Here is a 22,375-nt window from a genome sequence, read left to right as displayed (position 1 = left end):
AAATCCTCGTTATTCTCTGCAGCCATGAGGGAAAATCCTCGTTATTCTCTGCAGCCATGAGGAAAAATCTTCGTTATTCTCTGCAGCCATGAGCATGAGGAAAAATCCTCGTTATTCTCTACAGCCATGAGGAAAAATCCTCGTTATTCTCTGCAGCCATGAGGAAAAAATCCTCGTTATTCTCTACAGCCATGAGGAAAAAACTTTGTTATTTTCTCCAGCAATGAGGAAAAATCCTCATTATTCTCTAGAGCCATGAGGAAAAATCTTTGTTATTTTCTGCAGCAATGAGGAAAAATCCTCGTTATTCTCCACAGCCATGAGGAAAAAATCTTTGTTATTTTCTGCAGCAATGAGGAAAAATCCTCGTTATTCTCTGCAGCCATGAGGAAAAATCCTCGTTATTCTCTGCAGCCATGAGCATGAGGAAAAATCCTCGTTATTCTCTGCAGCCATGAGCATGAGGAAAAATCCTCGTTATTCTCTGCAGCCATGAAGAAAAATCCTCGTTATTCTCTACAGCCATGAGGAAAAATCTTTGTTATTTTCTGCAGCAATGAGGAAAAATCCTCGTTATTCTCTGCAGCCATGAGGAAAAATCCTCGTTATTCTCTGCAGCAACAGGGCAAAAGCTCTTCCTGGAGGTGCCCTGGAGATGCCAGCCTTGCCTTTCCTGCGGGAGCAGGTGTGAGCCATGAAGGCCAAGGCTGGCAGGTGGCAGCAGGGTTTATTTCACGCAGGCTGTCCGTCTGTCCCCCCCGCCCGAGCTGCAGTGCGCAGACACACAGCGGCAGCGCTCCCGGCATCCCGGCACGGCCGGAGGGGACCTGCGGAACACTCACCTGCCGCAAACCTCTTCTTGATGAGGGAGAAGCGGTAGCCGGCGCCCACCAGCTCGATGTCGCAGCTGGACAGGGTGCTGCCCTCGCTGGTGAACTGCACGGCCAGCGGGGCCGGCGAGCTGGGCCCCTCCGACAGCTGGAACCGCGCCAGCAGCGACCCCACACCTGCGATGGAGACCCCAGAGACGCCGGTGAGCGCCGAGAGAGGGGCACTCGGAGCACCCCGGCACGGACGGGGCACGGCCAAAGCACCACCCCAGCCGCAGCATCCCCGGGCGGGCACAGCCAAACCCGCCCAGCAGCGTTTGCCTTTCACACATCCCAGCGCTAGGAACAGCTCTCCACTGGAAAACCCCCTGTGGGAGACAGCCACCACCCAGCGGGGCCTCAGCCTCCCTCAGAGGGGAGCGAGGACTTGGCACCCCACCACATCCCGGCCCGGTGTGTGAATGCCCCTCGGGATGCCAAGGTGGCTGGCAAAGCAGCGCTGGTGGCACTTAGCCCTGCTTTTTAAGCTCCAAAATTAAATTGCTTTGTCCCCAGCAAGCCCCAGCAGGAACCCAAGTGTCTGGGCTCCTGTGCTGGCACCCTCAGCGGGTCCATGCCTGCCTGAAGGATTCCTAGATAATGACGTGCATATTTGCAGGATTACCTCCATTTTCTGACTTCTGGGAGATATCAGGGATCTTCCACAATATCCTTTGCTGTTCAGCATTCCTGCAAACACATGGAGAAGAGCATTTCTGTAGGAATCAAGAAATTGCCAAGGAGTAATTTGAATTTTGCTCAAGGCAAGTGGTGGGGTGAGGAACTACTCTGGTGCTGCTCTCTGGAGCAGCAATTCTGGGAGCTTGGATTTGGGCTTCACAGCAAGTGAAAGTTCAAGTCATGGTTGGACTTTGTAGTCTTAGAAGGCTTTTCCAAACAAAATATTTGTATGATTGTTATGAGGATTGCAGGTGAGCAAGAGACATGGAAATGTGCCAGTGCCTATGGCAGCAACAGCCACACATCCTTCCATGAATCCCAGAATCCCAGACTGCTTGGGTTGGAAGGGACCTTAAAACTCATCCCAGTGCCACCCCTGCCATGGCAGGGACACCTCCCACTGTCCCAGGATGCTCCCAGCCCCAGTGTCCAGCCTGGCCTTGGACATTCCATGGATCCAGGGGCAGCCACAGCTGCTCTGGGCACCTGTGCCAGGGCCTGCCTGTGCATCCCTCTAGACCCTGGGTAAAACAGCCAAAACACAAAATAAGGGCTGGTGCTCTGCTGCCTGCACGTGTCCCTTCATCTCTGACCATTTTCTTGTGGGAATGGCAAGAGAAAGGGAATCAGAGTGGGGTTAAACCTTTCCTCCTACAAGAGGAGGGCAGGTTTGGGTCCCCATCGTGTCCCCAGCTCCCACTCACAGACCCTCCTGCAGCAGGATGGAGATTCTGGGCAGGGGCAGGATGAGCAATCCCTACCAGACAGCAGGAGGAAGCACAGCTTGAAGTTTGGTTACTCCTCCGTCGACGGGGACGAGGAACTGGACGTTGTTTAGAGCTACAGGCGTGGTCATTGCCTCTGTATTGTATTTGTAGTCGATGCGCAGGTCAGTGCTTGCAGGGTCACACCGCCAGCTCACTGCAAGGTTTAATGGAGTAGACTGAATACCCTGGGCAGACACCTTCCAAAATGACAGAAAAAACATTTAGTTTCCGTAGGGCTGAAGGGAGAAATCCCATTTTACAGACGCGGACATCGCACTTGGAGGCAAGACCTTGAATTCCCCCTGAATTTAGTACTGGGCTTAAAGCCAGACAACCCAGTGCCACACAGAAGGGACAGTGGGACAACAAGCCCCCACCTCACATTAGCTCCACTCTGCACTAGGGAAACACCATTTTTCACATTTACCATTTTGTATTTTACATTTACCATTTTTTACAGCCATAATCAGCACACTTTTTTTTTTTTTCCCCCACAGTTTTATCTCACAAAAAAACCCCTACCTGGTATTTGAGCATATCCACATTGTAATAGGTGGCTTGAGGTTTCTGTTCCGATACCTTCTTTAGGTGAGTCATCAGATTTGGCATGTTGACCCAGAACTCCTTGGAGTTGGAGTCACTCTGCACGTTGTCACTGCACAGAGGAGAAGGAACCCTTTGGATAACCTGCCTGGGCAGGAGAGGGCTGTTCTACACAGCACAGGGTCTGCCCTCAATGCCACCTCCAGAGGAACACTGGCTCCCTCCCACCCAGCTCTGGCTTCTCCTGATCCATCTGTGCTGGGATTCAGAGCCCCCCTGTCCAGGGCTGATCCCCCAGTGTGGGCAGCAGGAAAGGGGGGATTCTGCCCCTCTGCTCCTCCCCGGTGAGGCCCCACCTGCAGAGCTGCCCCAGCCCTGGGGCCAACATCAGCAGCACCTGGAGCTGCTGGAGAGAGACCAGAGGAACCCATGGAGCTGCTGCAGGGCTGGAGCCCCTCTGGAGCCAGGCTGGGACACCTGGGGGTGCTCCCCTGGAGAGGAGAAGGATCCAGGGAGAGCTCAGAGCCCCTGGCAGGGCCTGAAGGGGCTCCAGGAGAGCTGCAGAGGGACTGGGGACAGGGGATGGAGGAACAGGACACAGGGAATGGCTGCCAGTGCCAGAGGGCAGGGATGGATGGGACATTGGGAATTGGGAATTGTTCCCTGTGAGGGTGGGCAGGCCCTGGCACAGGTGCCCAGAGCAGCTGTGGCTGCCCCTGGATCCATGGAATGTCCAAGGCCAGGCTGGACAGGGAGCTGGACAGGCCTTGGAGCAGCCTGGGACAGTGGAAGGTGTCCCTGCCCATGGGATAATCCTGATACCAGGATAATCCTGATGATCTATCAACCCAAACCATTCTGGGATTTCATCGGGTATTTGAGTGTTTGAGAGTTTCACTCCCGCAATCAGAGCATCTCCCAAGGAAGGCCCTTCAGGCCATGTATTTCTGCAAACACCCCCGTTCTCCCGGAATGCCGGCCCCTCCTGGGATGCTGCTGGGAATGCTCACCAGCAGAGGAGCTGGGGGTTTGGCAGCACGTGCTCCAGCCTGTTGAAGTTGAGCACGCGGAAGGTGAGCACGGCCGGGGCGGGGTTGTTGGCAAAGTGTCGGGTGATGCCCGCCGGGAAGGACAGCACCATCTCCCCCGTGATCTTCACGATGCACCTGCAGCACAGAGAGCCAGGGGCAGCAAAGGGGGCTCAAAATGCAGCAGCGAGGGGGGGCTGGCACCATGGATGGTGTGGGGACAGTCCCCCCTCCCCACCCAACACATCTGAGCCCCTGGTGGCCTCAGAGAGAGCAGAAACAGCACAAAGGCTGAAAGGGATCTTCTTAAATAAACCCTGTTTGAAGCTTCTTATTTTTGCTGTCATTCAGAATTTCAGTGAAATTAATTTGTCTTTGGTCTTCCCTTTTGGGTTTTATCTATTAGAGGGTCTTAAAACATAGGTGGGAAATCCCTCCAAGTTTCTGTTGGAATGCCATCCTGTTTTGGCCAGGCACGGGAGGGAAAGGCTGCAGCCCCCCTGCCACCCTTCCTGTGCTGCCCTCTGAGATTCCTCACACAAAGTCCTCACCTCCCTTTCTCACAGCAGGGACATTTTTAAGTGGGGCACCACAGCAGTGTCCTGCCCCTGGACACCCCAGACCACATCATCTCCTGTCCTGATGCCTCAGGTTTGGCTTTTCTATTTTCACATTCTGTGCTGCTTTAGTGTGTGGGTCTGGGCTCACATCAGGGGATGCTGAGCTCTGTGCACAGAGCAGGGAGACAAAACAATTCCTGCTCCAGCTGGGCACCAAGGACAAATGATCCAAATCTCAGCCCAAGAGCACAAACCCCGTGGGCTGGAGAGAGAAAAACAAGCAGGGTGGGACTGCAGGGGCTAAAGCTGGGATGGGACAATGAACTGCAAGATGCAAATGGAGCAGAACTGATCCCAGGGACAGAGCCCGTGCCCGGCCGTGCATTTTGGGGCCATTTTGGTTCATCTTGGGTGCTGCCCAAGGTGGATCCATGGAGGAGATGCTTTGAATAAATCCCTGCTTTATTCTGGAGCTCTGCCCAGCCTCTGCTTTGGGGCAGCCTGCACAAGGCATCAGTTTCTGGCTGCCCAGCTGGGACAGAAAGCATCTGGAAAACCCCCTGGACCAGAGCCAGAGGAAGGCCTCAGTGCCCTCCTCATCCCTGACAAACCCCTCATGCCCCCCCACTGTCCCCACGGCAGGGACACCCCCGGGGTCAGCACCTACTTGTTGGGGTCAGCCCCTTTGAAGTACGCGTTGACCGTTTCGGTGAAGGCGGCGGCCACGGGCAGGGTGTCCTGTGCCCCCATGGTCAGGGGGCTGGGGCCCCGTGATGAGCCTGAAACAGAGCAAAGAACCCCCCTTGGCACCTGCCGGGCACCTCGCCGTGCCCCCAGCCTGACTGCATGGGCAAAGAATCACCAGAACCCCCCAGGCTTCGGATGAGGCTTTAAAACGTTTGGGAAATGATCTCTGCCCCCGCCGCGCTGCCGAAAGCAAGCAAAGAAAAGGATGGAGGAGGCCAGGTGGGAGCAGCATGCGGGGCTGCCTCACGGCAGGCTTTGCATGACAGTTTTTGCAGTCGCTTTTTGGGGCCCGCAACAAGGGGCTGGGGGTTCATTGTGTCACCCTGGGGATCGGGGTGTTGGCAGGGTCCCCCTGATGTCCCCCTGAGCTGAGGGGGTTGCTACAATCCCCGGCACACTCTGCTCTGCTCTCCTCTCCTGCCCTGCGGATGCCTGGAGCATCCTCCACACCCCGCTCGCTCCACGAAACCCTCAGTGCCCGACGAGAAATCTGCAAATCATCAGAAACCTGGAAAAACAGAGGCTCTGGCACAGCTTGTCCAGAGAAACTGTGGTTGCCCCTGGATCCCTGGAAGTGTCCAAGGCCAGCTTGGACAGGAGCCACTTGGGATAGTGGAAGTTGGAACAAGCTGGAATGAGCTGAGATTTAAGGTTCTTTCCAAACCAAACCATTCTAGGATTCCGTGATTTGGGAAAGGGGAAAAGCTTGCCTTGGTGTTGCTGTGCATCCTTGTACACTTGCCAGGCTCTAAAATAACTCAGCCCTGCAGGATCACACACAGGTTTCCCTTTGCTGGCCAGGAATTGTTGTTTCCAAAAGACATTTGAGGATGAAGTCATCACTGCAAGTGCTCCTCAGGAGCTCCAGGTGTGCTGGAAATCCCCTGAGGGCCCTTAAGTCCTGTGCCCACCACCAAGGGGTTGGCACAGCCAAACCCACACCTCTTCCCCATGGAAAGTATCCAAAGATCAGCCCAGATGTCCAATGTGTTGATCCCACAGACACCCAAAAAAGTCCTGGAGAGGTCACTCCCTGCCCTGGCCCTGCCCTTCAGCCTCATCCATTTCCTGCAAGGCACCATTTTGGAACTTTTTTTAAATGCCACATCCTGTACACCGGGTGAAGCATGAGGATTATTTTGCCTCAAATCTGCTAAAAAGGAACAGCAAAGGACTCCAGAGGGGCAGCTTATCCAGGGATCCCCTCAATCCATCACCATCCTGCCAGACGGGTGGAAAGGGGGACAGATCCAGCCTGGGCTTTGCTCGGAGGACACGAGCACCTGCCAGCTCCAGCCAAAGCTGTAGGAATTCCAAAGCCACAGGAATTCCAACAGCAGCCCCAGGAAGGGCAGCACTTCCACAGGCAGAGGATAAGGGAGAAGCAAAGCTGAGCAAAACATGTCACGTTCCTGGTGAGCTCTTCTGCTTGGGCCATCCTCAGAAAGGTCCCTTCCTTCTTCCTCTACTACTGCCCCAGGGAATAAACAGGGGTTTGGGAGCAGGAAATTGGGATTTGCAACATCCCCTGGGGGAAGCCCTTCTGTCACTTCAATCACACTTTGAGTTTGGGTACATTAATGGGAGAAATTATGGTTTCCACCAGCGGGGAGGAACCTTCACACCTCCCCGAGGCACCCACGTTAATGGATCAATCCTAAGTGCTCTTTCCTGGAGGCACAGATGAGGGATTTTCCCTTCCAGTGCCTAATGCAGCCTAAAAGTGTCAAACACTGATGCAGCCACACGTGTCCCTCTCGGTGCCACCCCCGGGGGATCAGGGATTGCAGCTGCAGCCGGGATGGGGGTGCTCAGGGAGTGGGTCCTGCTGTTCCTGGAACACCTCACCCACACACACCAGAGCCACAGCCACACACACATTCATTATCCTAACGAGCCCAGAGCCTCCTGCTCTGAGGCCACAGCCCAGGATATCCATCAGGGATTCCCTGGTGGAATTCCCACTGAAGAACAGACACAGTTCCAGATGAGGGCATGGTCCCCAAAACCACAGGACACTGCACCCCAGAACTCCATGACTGAGGGGCCATGCAAGTCAACGCATTTTCTAAAAATTCTTCCCAAAGACACCACTGGGAGCAAATCCTTGCTCCCTACCCACGGCAATGACCCCTCAGAGCATCAAACACAGCCAGTATCCTGGCAGTGGGACATTCCCACTGCATCCCCCTGGAAATTCACAGAATTCCCAGAATCACAGGATTCACAGAATGACTGGGTTAGAAGAGACCTCCAAGACCATCAAGTCCAGCCCAGCCCCAGCACCCCAACTCAACCCTGGCACCCAGTGCCACATCCAGGCTTTGTTAAACACACCCAGGCATGGGGACCCCACCACCTCCCTGGGCAGCCATTCCAGAACTTTATCACCTTTCTGGAAAAAGCTTTTTCCTGCTATCCAGCCTGTATTTCCCTTGGTGCAGCTCGAGGCTGTGTGCTCTGGCTGTGTCAGTGCTGCTGGAGAAGGAGCCCAGCCCCAGCTGAGCACAGGCACCTTTCAGGAGCTGTGAGAGTGGTGGGGGCAGCCCTGAGTCTCCTTTTCTCCAGACTGAGCACCCCCAGCTCCCTCAGGGGTTCCTCACAGGGTTTGTGTTCCCAGCCCCTCTCCAGCCTCATTGTCCCCTCTGGATGAGCTCCAGTGTCTCACTGTCCTTCCCAAACTGAGGGGGCAAAACTGGACACAGCACTCAAGGTGTGCCCTCACCAGATGGGATCCAAAAACACCCACAAAGTCTGGCTATGGAGGAGGTGCCAACCAGCAGAGGAGCCTCAGGCTCGGCTCCTAGGGAAGGCACAAGAAAGGGCTCGGCAATGGAATCATCATTGCTTGGAGAATGCACTCCCCAAATGCACAAATTCCAGCTCAGCTTAGCCTGGACCCTGCACCAGGCCATGGAACGTGGGCCAGGGGTCTGCCACAGCACCCACTCTTCTCATCTTTCATCTCTCCTTTTCCCTCTGTCCCTCTGCATCTGCATCCTTGATTCTCCAGGACGAAAAATCAGGAATAACCAGGGAGATCTCCTGGATCCCCAGGCTCAGCTGGGATGTGGGAATGTGAGTCCATCTGAGCAGCAACAACAGCAAAACATCCTCATTTCTAATAGTCTGAAGGTCATGTGGGTGGAATTGGGGTTCTTGGTTCCCTCCACTCTTCCCTCATGAATCCATAAATCCTTCTTTTCATGGCTCCGGCAATAAATTAATTTTTACGCTCATGTTTTCACTAAAAAATAAAAGTATGAACTATTATAAGAATTGTAATTATTGTCCAGAAACCTGAGAGAAATTGAGTTGCTCTGGCACAGCTCCACCCCAAACCTGCCTTTTCAGCTCCTGCTTCAAAAGTCATTTTTATAAACATTTCATTTACACAAATGACCTGATAGTAACAGAGAAAAAAAAATAAATCCACTTTATGGAGCTTTGGATCCAGCCATAAGCAGCAGACCAGCTTAATTTGCCTTATTTTTCCCCACAAAAAAGGTGGAAAATGCAGCTGTGGAGTAGTCAGGGATCCCAGAACATGAGAGCATCACCACATCTCCTTCCACAGAGGGACAAACTGCCCCACGTTCATCAAGCACGTGGATCTTGCCACAAGAAACCCAACCAAATCCAGAAAGAAACCATAATTTCCCTTCTGGCATTCCATGCCCTGGGTTCCAGACACCAAACTCAGCAGATCTCCTCTCACTTCCCTGCACGTGAAGTTTATATTTTTTTCTTTTCAAGCTGGGCTTAAATATTTAGAGCTCAATGAGGAAATCCAGCGTGTGGAAGCGAGACAGCTCCTTGCTGGGCTGTGGGATGATCCTGGGGCATTCCTGGGATAATCCCACGCCAGCTCCAAACCATTCACACCACCAGAACCAAGCCCAAGAATTCCAGTACCCTTAATTCAAGGTTAAGATGCCAAGGCACAGGAAAAGCACCAAACGTGCAGTGCTGGTGTTGGACTGAGCGAGGGGCGGGGAGGAAGCAGAGGGAATGTGGAGCTGGAATATTCCTGCTGAGGGATAACACTGTCCCTGCTACCCTCAGCTCTTCTCAGAGCTCCCAAAAAGCCCCTGAGAAAGGAAATCCAAACAGGGATTTCGGGTGGAAACTGCAAAACTGCCCTGAGCACCAGGAGGAAGCAGCTCCTCCATGACCTCTCCTGGCTCTAAACTGGGAGATGTCCTTGGAGCAGGGACATCAAAGTGGGAATTGTCAGAGTGGGGACCTCGGAAAAAGGAGGAAGGGAAGGACCTAAACCCCCTGGTCACCCCCTTGATCCCTGCCTTCTGCTGCTGCTCAGCCATCACTGTCACCAGGATGGGTTTGCTCCATGTTCCCAAGGAGCCCATGCCAGGCAGTGCCATCCTGAGCCACTCCTGAGCCATTCCCCAGCCAGGCAGTGCCATCCTGGGCCACTCCTGAGCCATTCCCCAGCCAGGCACTGCCATCCTGGGCCACTCCTGAGCCATTCCCCAGCCAGGCAGTGCCATCCTGGGCCACTCCCCAGCCAGGCAGTGCCATCCTGGGCCACTCCCCAGCCAGGCAGTGCCATCCTGGGCCACTCCTTTCATCCCCAGCCAGGCAGTGCCATCCTGGGCCACTCCTGAGCCATTCCCCAGCCAGGCAGTGCCATCCTGAGCCATTCCCCAGCCAGGCAGTGCCATCCTGGGCCACTCCTGAGCTCCTGAGCCAGGCAGTGCCATCCTGGACCACTCCTGAGCCATTCCCCAGCCAGGCAGTGCCATCCTGGGCCATTCCCCAGCCAGGCACTGCCATCCTGGGCCACTCCAGGGCTCCCCAGCCCGGCAGTGCCATCCTGGGCCTCTCCTGAGCCACTCCCCAGCCAGGCACTGCCATCCTGGGCTGCTCCTGAGCCATTCCCCAGCCAGGCACTGCCATCCTGGGCCATTCCCCAGCCAGGCAGCTCCATCCTGGGCCACTCCTTTCATCCCCAGCCAGGCAGTGCCATCCTGGGCCACTCCTTTCATCCCCAGCCAGGCAGTGCCATCCTGGGCCTCTCCTGAGCCATTCCCCAGCCAGGCAGTGCCATCCTGGGCCACTCTCCATCCAGGCAGTGCCATCCCAGGCCCCTCCTTTGCAAGAGGGGACACTTTGGGAATCCCACACGGAACCATCCCCCGGCTCTGCCTGCAGGCACCTCAGCAGCTCGCAGGTGCTTCCCTGGGATTCGCGGGAATCCCTCCCCGCTGCAGGCAAACCCCTGCCTCTCCTTCTGCTGTTAAAAGGAAATGTCGGCTCCGTGCCTGCGGGACGAGGCTGCCCCCAAAGCCTCGGGGAGCTCTGGGATGTGACACTGCTCGGAGAAGGTGCCATCGGCCCCAAACCGAGGCTTTCCCCTCCCCAGCGCCCCTCATCCACAGGGACACCCAACACCTGCAGCCGAGCACCCCAGCAGCACAGCCTGGCCCGGCTCGGGCCAGCCCATCCTGGAGCCCTTCCTGCCGAGCAGCGGGGCGGGAGGAGCGGAGGGGGCAGCGGACGCGGCTCCTCGGGGTTTGGGGTTTGGATTGCCCAGAGCCAGCTCCGGGAGCTGGCAGGGTCAGGTTCCTCGGCAGTGCAAGCGGCTCCGCTCCCTGGTTTTCACCTCCGTCTGGGAATATTCGCAATGTTCCTTTGGGCTTTTGGTTTGCTTGGGTCGGATTTTTTTTTTTTTTTTTTTTAATGAAATGAACGAGGAAAAAAAAAAAAAAAAAGAGAGATCAGCAGATCAGCGGGACAAATGGCACAAACCAAATCAAATCAAAAGGATTCCGGTCGGATTGGCGATGTCATCTAAGTAGCCATAGCATTCCGCACGGGAAGCTGGGTTGGATGGAGCCCGGAAAGCTGGATTGGATGGAGCCTCGGAAGGGAACCCCGGGAGCGAGAGAGCGAGGGGAGCGAGTGGTTACCGGCTGTGCTTTGCACTACTTACCTTCGAAAGTCAAATAAAACTTTCCTCTGTCAAACCAAACGAGGGAAGGCTGTTCATTCTCTGTATGGCCAGGAGTTGAAGCGGGATGGGAAAGGTTAAGGAGAGGGAGAGAGAAGGACACAGTGTGAGTCACAGAGCAGGTCATTAATGTCGCTACGGGGAGGGGGCGAGGCGCTGCAGGGCGGTCACACGTGCAGGGACAGGGGCGTGACAGCGGCCGCCGGCTGGGGGACAGAAAGCGGGAAGCAAAGCTATGGAAGCCCAGTTGGAAGAGTCGTTCTGCCCGCTGGGTGAGCGGTTTGCAGGGGTGCTCTCGCTTTTTTTTGGCCGCGGTAGAAGAGGTTTGTCGGCTCATGCGCTCCGGGTTGTGCCTGCGCGGAGCGGTGCCGGCGCTCCTCAGCATTCCCGGCGGGATGCTGCTCCGCAGGCCACCCCGCAGTGACACTCAGGGACAGTGACACGTGGCTGTTTGCTCTCGCATCTCAGGACACGACACTTGCAGAGAACCGGACACACGCACACAGAGCAGCGGATCCTAGCTGGAGCCTTCCCTTCCCATCACAGCCAGCTCCCTGCGCTCCCGCCGCCTCCAGAGGCACCACGCTGGAATAACTCGGGATGTGAGGGCGGGAGGGGGGGCGTGGGGCAAACAGCTTCTGGAGCTGCTAAATGAACCTTTTGGAATTCGGGAGGTGCCAACCTTCCACCTCCAAGTCCTTTGAGTCGCTGAGAAACTGTCATGCAAGGTGCTGCGAGCGGTGGGTGCCGCTCCGAAGGCGGAATTCTCGGCAATTCCCTGCTAGTACAGTACCTGCCGGCGTTTCACTGCGCCCTTCAAACGCGGGCAGTTTGTCAATAAAAGCATCATCCTCTGATAACACAAGCAGAAGAAACGCAAAGGAAACAAAGAAAGAAAGAAAAAAAAAAAAGAAAAGAAAAGAAAAAAAAGAGCACAAAAAGAATGAAAACACGGATCCCAAGTGAAACCAAGCAGCGCACTTGTATCAACGCAGAGACAGAGATGACGGAGGGGCACCGACACGGGAACCAAAGAGCTCCTTGCTGTGCCAGGAATTGTCCAGACGGACATGCAGCCAACAAGGAAAGCACACCAGAACAGCACGGAGGACACGGGGATGGAGCAGCCCTGCCCCTGCTCCCAGACAAACTCCATGGGACTTTGCCACAGGGCACGGAAGATGGGGAATGTGCTGGAGCCAGACTCCAGCCCCAGCTGGACTGGGGTGTGCCAGCCCCCGGGACCTGCAGCGGTCCCTGATCCCAGACCTGCCCTTCCCTGCACATCTCCCAGCCCAGCTTTTCCTCTTTGGGAATTGGAATTTGTTCCTCCTCTGCTGTGGGCTTCCCTGGATGCTCACCCAGCACCACTGGCTGGCCTCGGTGGGGACAAGGAAACGCTGTCCCAAAGCAGACCCCAAACCCTGTCTGTCTCTGCCTGTGCCCCATCCAGCATTTCCCAGGGCTTAGGCTGGATGCCAGCAGAAAAGGTTCCTCATCCAGAGGGTGCTGGCACTGCCCAGGCTGCCCAGGGAATGGTCCCAGCCCCGAGGCTGCCAGAGCTCCAGGAGCGTTTGGACAGCACTGCCAGGGATGGACAGGGTGGGATTGTTGTGTGTCTGTGCAGGGCAGGAGTTGGCTCAATGATCCCTGTGGGTCCCTTCCCACTCAGCATAATCTCTGCATGGAGCTGGAAGTGCAACACCTACAAAATCTGGGATGCTCCTCCTGGCTGCCCTGTTTGGAGTTCCCCGGTCAGGGGTGACCCCAGGGCCCCGATTTTGGCTCTGCTCCAAGGAAATCTCCATAGAGGATGTGGGACCCCAGCTTCCCCACCCCGCCCAGCAACCTCAATCCCTCTGCTCAGCACGGGGAGCTCACTAAGTCATCAAAAATATGAGAGAAAAAAGAAATCCAAACGGAGAGCCTGAGGGAGCTGGGGTGGCAGAGCTCAGCTCGCTCCCATCGCCCTTCCCAGCCTCCCGCTGCCCCTGGGACTGTCCCTGTCCTCAGCCTGGCTGTCCCCTCCCCTAACACCGTGTCCTTGTGGCCACCGTGCCCTCAGGCACTGCTAAGGCCACTGCCAGAGGCACAGGGGACGCTCAGGGCTCGCTGTCCTGGTGACATTTGTTCCAGCCAGGTGCTGTGACAGTGACCAGCAGCCGGAACAGGCACGGGCACCTACGACACCTGAGAGTGAGGTGACAACAGGACGGAGACGCAGTCGAGACTCCAGCAAAGCCACGGGGAGGGCTCGGTGCCACCGGCACCGCGGGGACAGCGCCGTCACCGGCACCTGCCGGCCGCCGCAGGGGGGTGGTGGCAGCAGTGCCACCGCTCCCCGCGGGGACAGCGGTGACAAACGGCCGAGCGCACGGGAACTCCCGCCAGGCCGGGTTTTCCAGAGGGTTGGGGAGAAAAGACAAGGGAGGGAGGTGATCCTGGAGGAGATGGAGCCGCAGGAAGCGAGGGGCTGGCAGCCAGGGATGGAGGAGGAGGACGATGGGGAGCGCCGGCAGCAGGGACAGAGGGGACAGGAGGGGACAGAAGGGATGGAGGGGGAGGCGTGGGGGGACCCAGCGCCTGGAGCTGGGAGCTGCCAGCCAGACTCGATTCCCATTCCTCATCTCAGCCCCGGGGTTTTGGCAAACCCCGCTTTTCCCAGGAAAACTGCAGCGTTTGGTTCTGCCCCAGGACGTGCTGGGAAGAGCCACTTTCTTTTCCAAGACCCTTTTTCTGTTACCGCTTTGAGGGCAAGTGTGAATTTAAGACATTCCAAGAGATTTAATGTCCCTGGATCCCAAGGTCTGGCTTCCAGCCCCGCTCCCCTCCAGGCACAAGCATCCCCTGCAAAAAAAGCTTATTTTGCCCCAATTTACAGCCCAGAATCACATTTTCTGTTACAATTCCCTTGACTTTCACCAAACATCCATTTCCCACAACATTTGGAAAAACTTCCCTGACAGCATCACCCTCCTGATCCATCACCCCCCTCAAATCCCTTTCAGCATTTCAAACCCTGATGGAAACTAAGGAATCCACCCCAAGGAATGACCTAGGGAATGAAAAGGCCTCAGGAATTACTGGAGGATTAGGAAAGGTGAAAGAACAGCAGTGCTGTGCATGTTTACCAACGGTGGGAGTGGTGGCTGCACTCAGGGAATTGGTGGAAGAAATGGAAGAAGTACTTTCAGCACGGGCTAAAGGTGCTATCGGAGGAGGGCTGGAGGAGTGGATGGGAGGGCTAAAAGGCCTGGACTGGAGAGAAACATAAAACAACACAAAGTTAAAGAAAATCCAAACAGAAACATTTGCATCAAACAAATAAAATTCTGCCTGGACCCTCCTGACTGCCCTGCCGGTGCCCCAGAGGAAAAACTGGAATGAGTTCGGTTGTTTTAGTACCAAAGGCATTTTAGCTTGGAGCTGGGAAAGTAGATTATCCCCACCACTGTGGGGGTGAGTGTGGAGATTCCCACCCATCCACACCGAGGGTGGGAGCTCCAGGGGCTGTGGCATGGATGGAATGGGCTGGGCATTGGGAAGGGAGCAGTGCCCACCAGGTGCCAGCTCCCCAGGCCCTCAGGGATCCTTTGGGGTCATTTTGTACCCAAATCAGCATCAACCCCAAAGCCCTCACGCCTTACCTGGAGCAGCGTGGGGTGGCACACAGGACAGTCCTGCGCTGGCACCGCTCCTGGGGAGGCTGGAACTGCTCTGCCCCCAGACCCTTCCCGGGGCACATTCCCACCCCAGCCCTTGCCCTGACCCAGCACCGTGGTTGGCATCACCAGGCTGGCAGAGCAGAGGTGGCACAGCCCTTCCCACGGGGAATCCACAGATCCCAGAGGAGCCCAGCCCGCCCCATTGACCGCGGCCGGCCCCGCTCCGCTGTCCCATTCCAGATGGGAACGCCACCCGCCGCCCCGGCACCGCCCTGCCGTGCCCCCAGCCCCTGCCCACGTACCACATCGCCGACGGGGGGCTTGCCCGGGGGCAGCTTGGGCCGGGACGGGGGCCGGGGCGGCGGCGGCGGGGGAGTGCCACACGGGGCCAGCGGCGTGCCGGGCCGCGCCGGGGACGAGGAACCTGCGAGGAAGGAACAAACGGGAGCCGTGAGTGCCCGCGGGCTCTGCCCCACCCAGAGCTGCCCAGCTGCTGCGCGTGGAACGTTCCAGGAGGGATGATGCCCGTGGGTTCCTGGCAGGGGCTGCTCTGTGCCTGGTTCTCTCTGCAAAATTGACATTGTACAGCTTTCCCAAAAATACGGGAGCAGGAGGGATGGGATGATGGATGGAACACTGCTCCAGGGCTGGCACAACTGGGAGTTAGGGATCCTTGTCACAGTCATATTTTCTGAAAAATTCCCTTTGCCCAGGATTTCTCCTGGGAAGTTGAGAAGCCTCAGAGAAAAAGGAAAACAATATGATCTCATTTGCTTCTCCTGTGTTGTGCTCGCATGTGGAATGTGTTTAGACATTGTTTATCCAACTGGGGATGGTTTCATTGGTTTCATGTGAATTGTTTTGACTCATTGGCCAATCAGGGTCAAACTGTGTTGAGACTCTGGAGAGAGTCACAAGTTTCATTATCTCTTTAACCTTCTGTCAGTATCCTCTCTGTATTCCTTAGTATAGTTTAGTGTAGTGTTCTTTATGTAATATAGTATCATAAAATAATAAATTAACCTTCTGAGAACATGGGGTCAGATTCATCACTCCTCCCTGCCACGGGGCACCCCACAAATACAACAGATCCTCGTCACAGGGCAAAGCTTTGGCCCAGCAAAGGAGGGGAAGGGGGTAAGAGGAAGGTTCTGGGATTTGCTGGGAGCACAGCACAGCTCCCAACCCGCTGGAAGAGGCTCCTGAAAAAGGGAGCTGAGCTCAGGGCTCACACAGACCCTGCTGCAGAGGGGGATTTCTGTGACCAAATGGGAATTCCAACACGTGCCTCACGGGCGAGCCAGGAGCCTTCTTCACCCCACACACAGGAATTCCTTCCAGGAGAAGCCCAGCAAGACCTGGAGCTGGGCAGAGGGGGCACCAGGCCATGAAGGGCAGCAGGAATGGGAGGGAACTCGGAGCTCATTGCCGGGATAGCTGAGCCAGAGTTTGTCACCAGCTTCCATAGGGCTCAGCAGCTCATGGCTCAGACTGATGAGATGAGAGCTTAATGATTTCCCACTTACAAGAGAATAATTTCCTGAGTTCTTTGGGTGATAACTCAGATTAAGCAAAGATCAAAGCTGGATTTATAGAAACAAGAAGAGGTGAAGGAGAGCAGGCTCAGACAGGAGAGGGCCTGGCTTAAAGGGAGTAAATTCCAGTCATTCCTCTGCACAACTCCAAAATTCAAGCCACTTTTATTTCAAACCCTAAGTTGGGAACCAAAGTTTGAATTTTTCCTTCCTTATCCCAAGAAAAGCCAGAGAAAATAGGAAATATTGAGGGAAAATAACCTTGCAGGACTGAGTGTCAGGGAGGGTTCTGTGACCACCAGGTAGCCAAATCCCAGCCAGATGGTGGCTTCCATCCAGGAAATGGACATTTCCTAAACCAGAAACTGAGAGCATGTGGAAACCAGCATGGAATCAGAAATCTGCTGGAATGGTGGCCTTGGAGCAGCGTGGGGTGGTGGAAGGGGGTTGGAACAAGAGGAGCTTTGAGATCCCTTCCAACCCAGCCCTTCCACCATGACCCCACACAGGGCCCAGCCCTGCCTTGGTGACACCCACAGGCTCTGAGGGCAGCAGGAGATCCTGGGGTGGCTCTGCTCCACAGCGCCCAGAACCCAGCCTTGGAAAGGTGGGAGGGGTGGGACAGGCACTGGATCTGTGCTGCAGACCCTGCTGCAGCTTTTGGAGGATTTGCATCATTTTTGTGTGGCTTTTTTCATTCATTTCCCATTGCTGCCCAGACTGAGACAGGAGGCAGTTCCTGGAGCAGGGCTGTGGATCTCCTGGGCCAGGCTTCTCCATCCATCCACCCCCACAGGGGTCCCTGGCATATCTCCATCCTGTGCTCAGCTGGGAGAAGCAGTGCAGGATGGATCCTGGTGTTTCCTGCTCCTGGAAGCTCCTGGAGAAGTTCCAGCCCCCACAGAGACCCTGCCCACCCCCCGGACCAGCACAGAAAAGCCACCAGCACTGAAGCAAAGCCACATCTGCAGCACCAGCCACACTCAGGGCACCCTCCCGGAGGTGACAAATCTCCCGGGCAGTGACACAAACCCCCAGCTCCCACCAGGAGGGTGGCAGGGGTCAGACACGGAGCTGGGGGGCTGCACTCCCACCCCACCACCAGGTTCCTTCAAGGCCCTGATTGCCCCCAAAAATCACCTTTGGTGGGTGCAGGGTGGGAGCACAGGGCTGAGCTGGGCTCAGGCCCTAAAAGAGCAGGCTCAGGCTGCAGCTCCTTCAGGCAAGGAGTGCGAGTAAGCCGAGCCTCCCTGGCTCATTTGCCTTAATGAACATTCATAATTAAGCAGGTGAAGGCAGGCAGAGCCAGCAGCTTCTCCCGGGGGAGAGGTTCAGCCCAGAACACATCTCCCATCCACGCCCAGAGCCAGGAAGAGCCGAGCACCATTCCCACCTGGGAATTACCGGGATGAGAGGATGCGATAAAAACAAACACCCCGACCCTGATGTGAGGCTCGCTCAGACCATGTACCCGAACCATTCCATCCCCACGGAGGACACAACCGCAGCAACAACAACAACAACAACAAACACCACCAACAAGGAGCCCGCGCCCGGTTTGGTGCGGGAAGGGCTCCGGGAAAGAAGGACACGGGAGGTGCAGGACACGGGCGGGCAGCAGGGCACGGCCGGAGGGACACAGCCAGGCGGGAGGGTCACCAGGGCCACACGGCAGCACACCCGAGCTCAGCACGTACCGCTGGCGCTTCCCGTGCCGGCGCCGGGTCCGGGGGACGACACCACCGCGCGGTAGGTGGGCGGCGGAGGGGGCGGCGGGGTCCCTCTCTGGCCCGGCCCAAAATCTTTGGGAGAGGCGACCGGCTCGGCGGAATCATCCTTAAGGTGGGGCTGCTCGGGGAGCTTCTTGGGAGCGTCTTCCAGCTGCAGCGGCGAGGGCAGCGGGCGGGGAGGCTCGGCCGGAGCGCTGGCCGGGCTGCCCGCCGGGGACGGCGCTTTGGCCCGGGGCGACAGCTCCGGAGGCGCGGTCTCCGGGGATTGATCGGAAAAATTGACCCACTTGTCTTCCGCGGTGGCAGCAGCAGATTTGGGGGACGGTACGGGGCCAAAAATGCTGTCCAAGTCATTGATGGACGGGAGTTTGTCCCGTTTGGGCTCTGCTGCTGCCTGGTCCCCTCCTGCGGTCAGAGGAGGTTTATTTTACACCGGGCGCTAAGGAGGGCTGCGCTACTCGCTACGGGCTCTACTTCTACGGGAGAGGCTCTACAAGCACCTTTTCTCATCTATATTTATATAATTCATGGGCAAGAACGTTTCCACCACAGCCAGGTGTGACATGGAATGAATCCCGCGGGATCCAAAGGCTGGAGGAGGGAGCATGCACCACGAGCCAGCACTCACAGCAAGAATCCCAAATTCACAGCCTTTTTTGTCCTCTAAACCGCATCACGTCCTTATCAGCAACTCTGATTTATCAGCAGGTACCAAAGGTGTGCACTCAGCGCTCTGGCACGCCCCACTCTCTCCATATATATATTTATAAACACTCAGGTATAAATACATATATTCAGACATGCTGGTTGGACACTGCTGGAGTCTGGGCATGCAGCACAGGATGCACACGGGGAGTGTATTCCAGCCACAGGGAATGCATCCAGCCACAAGCAGGAACTGATCAGGATTTTAGGGCACAGAAGGGGATTTCGAGGCACAGAAGGGGATTTGAGGGCTCTGCTCACTGAGCCACCACACAGCAACATTCCCAGCTGACTCCAGAACCACCACAGATCCACCAGCCAAGCACTTCACATCCAGGGAAGGGAGAGCCTGACACTAAATGCCCCTTGGGCTCCTCGTGGCAGCATCACCCCATCCCTGCTCCTCTGTTTTGGGGGTCTACATTTAGGGTGGGGGGGATAAAATAGGAATTTGCTGAACCAGACAAAACCAGATCTCAGCCACTTGCTCCACAAATACACAAGGCACAGCCCAGCAAATGATCAGGCATTTGCTGCTGGGAATGAATGGATGGATGGACATGGACACCCTGCCAGCCTGGAAAATCGGGATTTGGGAGCACGGATGAGATGGGGATGGACAGAGCAAGGGGCTCCTCGTGGCACAGGGGTTTCACCCCGAGGGGCTCTGGCTGGCCCCGTGCAGCCTTCCCTGCTCAGCCCCTGCTTTTGCACCAGCCAGCACCATGAATTATATGCTTGGAAGCAGCACCTGCTGTCCTCTGGCTGCATCCAACACCTTTCCATCCCTGCCCTCAGGCTGTCCCTCATTCCCAGCACCACTTCCCTTCCCTGCCCCAGGCTGCAGGATCAGGGGGCCTTTTCCCACCTCTCAGCAGGGATTTGGGGGCAGGGAATGCAGGAGCAGCTCCTGCCACCGGCAGACCCTGCACAACTCTGGTTTCCTCAGCACAGGCTGTGCAGGGCTCTGGAACTGGGAATATATCCCAGCTTTCAGCAGGATATTGAGGCTAATCCTGCACTGCATTCCCAGAGCGACTGATCCAAAGGCAGGGATGGTGTAAAGAACATTAATTTGACCAGGGTGACACCGACTTGGGAGGCAAAAACATCTTTGTGCTGCTTCTACTGCAGCATCCACTGAGACACCAGGGCTGGACCCAGGGCCAGGCTGGACACTGGGGCTGGGAGCACCCTGGGACAGGACAGAAATTCCTCCCAACCCAGCCCAGTCTGGAATTCTCTGAATTCCAAGGGCAGAGGATGCACAGGGACCAAATCTGTGCCCACAACGCAGCCACAGGGATGGGGACGTGTCCCCCCCAGAGCTGGGGATGGGATATGTCCCCTGCCCAGTGCCACCCCCGAGCCGGGGCTGGTTCCCCTGTCCCACCCCCGAGCCGGGGCGGTCCCCGCGTCCCCGGTGCCGTTACCGATGGCCGGGGGCAGGGGGGAGCCGGTGCGCGGCGGCGTGGCCGGGATGTTCTTCGGGGGGAGCGGCGGAGGGGCTGCAAGAGAGCACAGAGAGGGAGGGGAGAGTTCAGCCGGAGAGCAGCAGGGACAGCCCCTGGGACGGCAGACGGGATCCCTGGGAAAGGGGACAAGGCAGGGATGGGCCCCCAGCCCCAGTGTCCAGCCCGGCCTTGGGCACTGCCAGGGATGCAGGGGCAGCCCCAGCTGCTCTGGGGATTCCATCCCATCCCTCCCCACCCTCACAAGGAGGAATTCTTCCCAACATCCCATTAATTCCTTCCCAATACCCACCCCTCCCTGCCCTCTGGCAGTGGGAAGCCATTTCTCTCGGGTTTGATGGAATTTCCCCCCTTTTTTTACATCTCCTGTTTCAACCCCCTAAATTAGCATTTTAATTAAACCTGGATCCTCCGAGGCACGGAGCTGCCTCCGCCTTTCTCCCGTGCCCATCCCAAGTGGATTCAGGATGTGGATCCGGGATCGGGAACGCTGGGGCTAATTAACAGCGGCTAATTAACCAGCTGTGCTTTACAGGGGCATTTCTGCAGAAGAAATGGCTCCGCAGCTGCCCCGGGCGGAGGAAAAGCTGCAATAAAAATCCGGGGCTGGGGCTGTGCTGCTCTCCCTGACGTTATCCTGGAAAAACCGGTGCTTCCCACTTTTCCAGCCAAGTCACCTCGGCATGAACGTGCAGGATCAGGATGCATCCCATCCCTGCACCCCTTATCAGTCCCTCTCCCTCCTCCACCCCACAGTGCTGTCACCCAAGCCAAACAAAGGGGAAAAAAAAACCCCTTTAATTTAAAATATCATGGAACTGCACAGCCTGGATGAGGACAGCTCAAATCTTTGGCCTGATTTCTGGATATATTAATTTATTTGCATGGCCACTTACTTCCAGTTGGAAAAGGTCTTGGAAGTTTTGGGGACTCTACGTTTGTGTTGATGGGCTGGACTGACCCCCATATCTCAGGCTGGTCCAGAGCAGCTGAAAAATCAAAAATAAACATTTGAAAACAATGAAAAACCCAAATATTTTCTTCCCATCACCCAAACACACGGATGAGACACTGAGGCTCTGGGAAAAAGAGGGCCCAGACAGTGACAGAAACCTCATTAATTAAGGACAGGGGGTTCTGTAACGGTGGATAATTAAAATCCTGTCTGATTTTGAAGCAGGACATGCAATTAGTTTGACACTTATGCTGCTTGACAAATAAAACAATGCCAGGGATGGATTTCGAGGCTTATTATGGGAAGGAAAACATTGTATTGATGGCCAGAGTGGTCTGGAATTTTAGGATATGCAAACAAAAAAACCCATCAGGTAGCAAAATGAAAAGATAATTGTAATCCCAGAGAATAAAGGGGGTGGGGGGGGAAGATATTTTCATGTATAATTTAGATTTCTTGGAGGTTTTGTGCAGAGAACTGCTTCCAAATGTTGTTTTGATTAAAAGAATTAACTGGAGGTGTTAATGACAGGACATAACGAGGGCAGTGGCCCTCCAGGAGGAGGAGGAGGAGGGGGAAATCTCTGGGAAGAACCCGCTCCAGGGCATGGATGGGGCTGGTTTTGGGGAAAACAAGTCTTGCAAGGCTCCTGTGCTTTGGGAAAGCTGGGAAAATCAGCTTTGGAAAGAAGCAAAGTGTCTCTGTGTTAAAGGAGGGAAAAATGACATTTTGAGATGGCATTTCCTAGGCATGGAGGGGTGCAAGGCTTGTCCAACAGCTGCCTCCAGAATCCTGGGTGGAGTTAAACCCCCCTGCTCCAGGATGAAGGTTTGGCTGGAAAATGCTGAGTTTTGATATTCTTGACCCGTTTGTTCCCTGTCAGGATCTCTCCCAGACCTCATAATTAACTAATTGACTTAAGCACTTGCTGTGCTTCCACCCAGCCTGAATTAACCCTGAACGTGGTCACCTGTCCTTCAACCCCTGCCTGGGCTCCTTCCTCCTGCAGCAGGAGGGCTGAGAACCTGGGAATCCGGGAATTGTCCAGCTTGGAAAAGCCCTCAGAGCCCGTGGAACTGCCAGCTCCACCCCTGCTCTTGTCCCCAAGTGCCACCTCCACAGAGCTCTGAAATCCCTCCAGGAA

The 22,375-nt window shown here is 55.9% G+C and overlaps 1 protein-coding gene across 1 annotated transcript in view; it reads right to left on the bottom strand.

The window, feature by feature from the left end:
* The window catches only part of SGIP1 (SH3GL interacting endocytic adaptor 1), a 54,645-nt gene that overhangs the window by 5,622 nt on the left and 26,648 nt on the right, over positions 1-22,375 (bottom strand). The window contains exons 12-23 of the mRNA XM_077182641.1: positions 21,173-21,265; positions 20,238-20,312; positions 18,067-18,504; positions 15,137-15,258; positions 14,301-14,427; positions 11,152-11,211; positions 5,116-5,227; positions 3,871-4,026; positions 2,840-2,972; positions 2,312-2,514; positions 1,495-1,559; positions 843-1,007 (exon numbers count right to left, since the gene is read on the bottom strand). Coding sequence (XP_077038756.1) covers positions 843-1,007; positions 1,495-1,559; positions 2,312-2,514; positions 2,840-2,972; positions 3,871-4,026; positions 5,116-5,227; positions 11,152-11,211; positions 14,301-14,427; positions 15,137-15,258; positions 18,067-18,504; positions 20,238-20,312; positions 21,173-21,265 — 1,749 coding nt within the window. The remainder of the gene's footprint in view (positions 1-842; positions 1,008-1,494; positions 1,560-2,311; positions 2,515-2,839; positions 2,973-3,870; positions 4,027-5,115; positions 5,228-11,151; positions 11,212-14,300; positions 14,428-15,136; positions 15,259-18,066; positions 18,505-20,237; positions 20,313-21,172; positions 21,266-22,375) is intronic.

Source organism: Agelaius phoeniceus, chromosome 8 (assembly GCF_051311805.1).
Source record: "Agelaius phoeniceus isolate bAgePho1 chromosome 8, bAgePho1.hap1, whole genome shotgun sequence".
Lineage (NCBI taxonomy): Eukaryota > Metazoa > Chordata > Aves > Passeriformes > Icteridae > Agelaius > Agelaius phoeniceus.
This window is presented reverse-complemented; position numbering and strand designations above follow the sequence as displayed.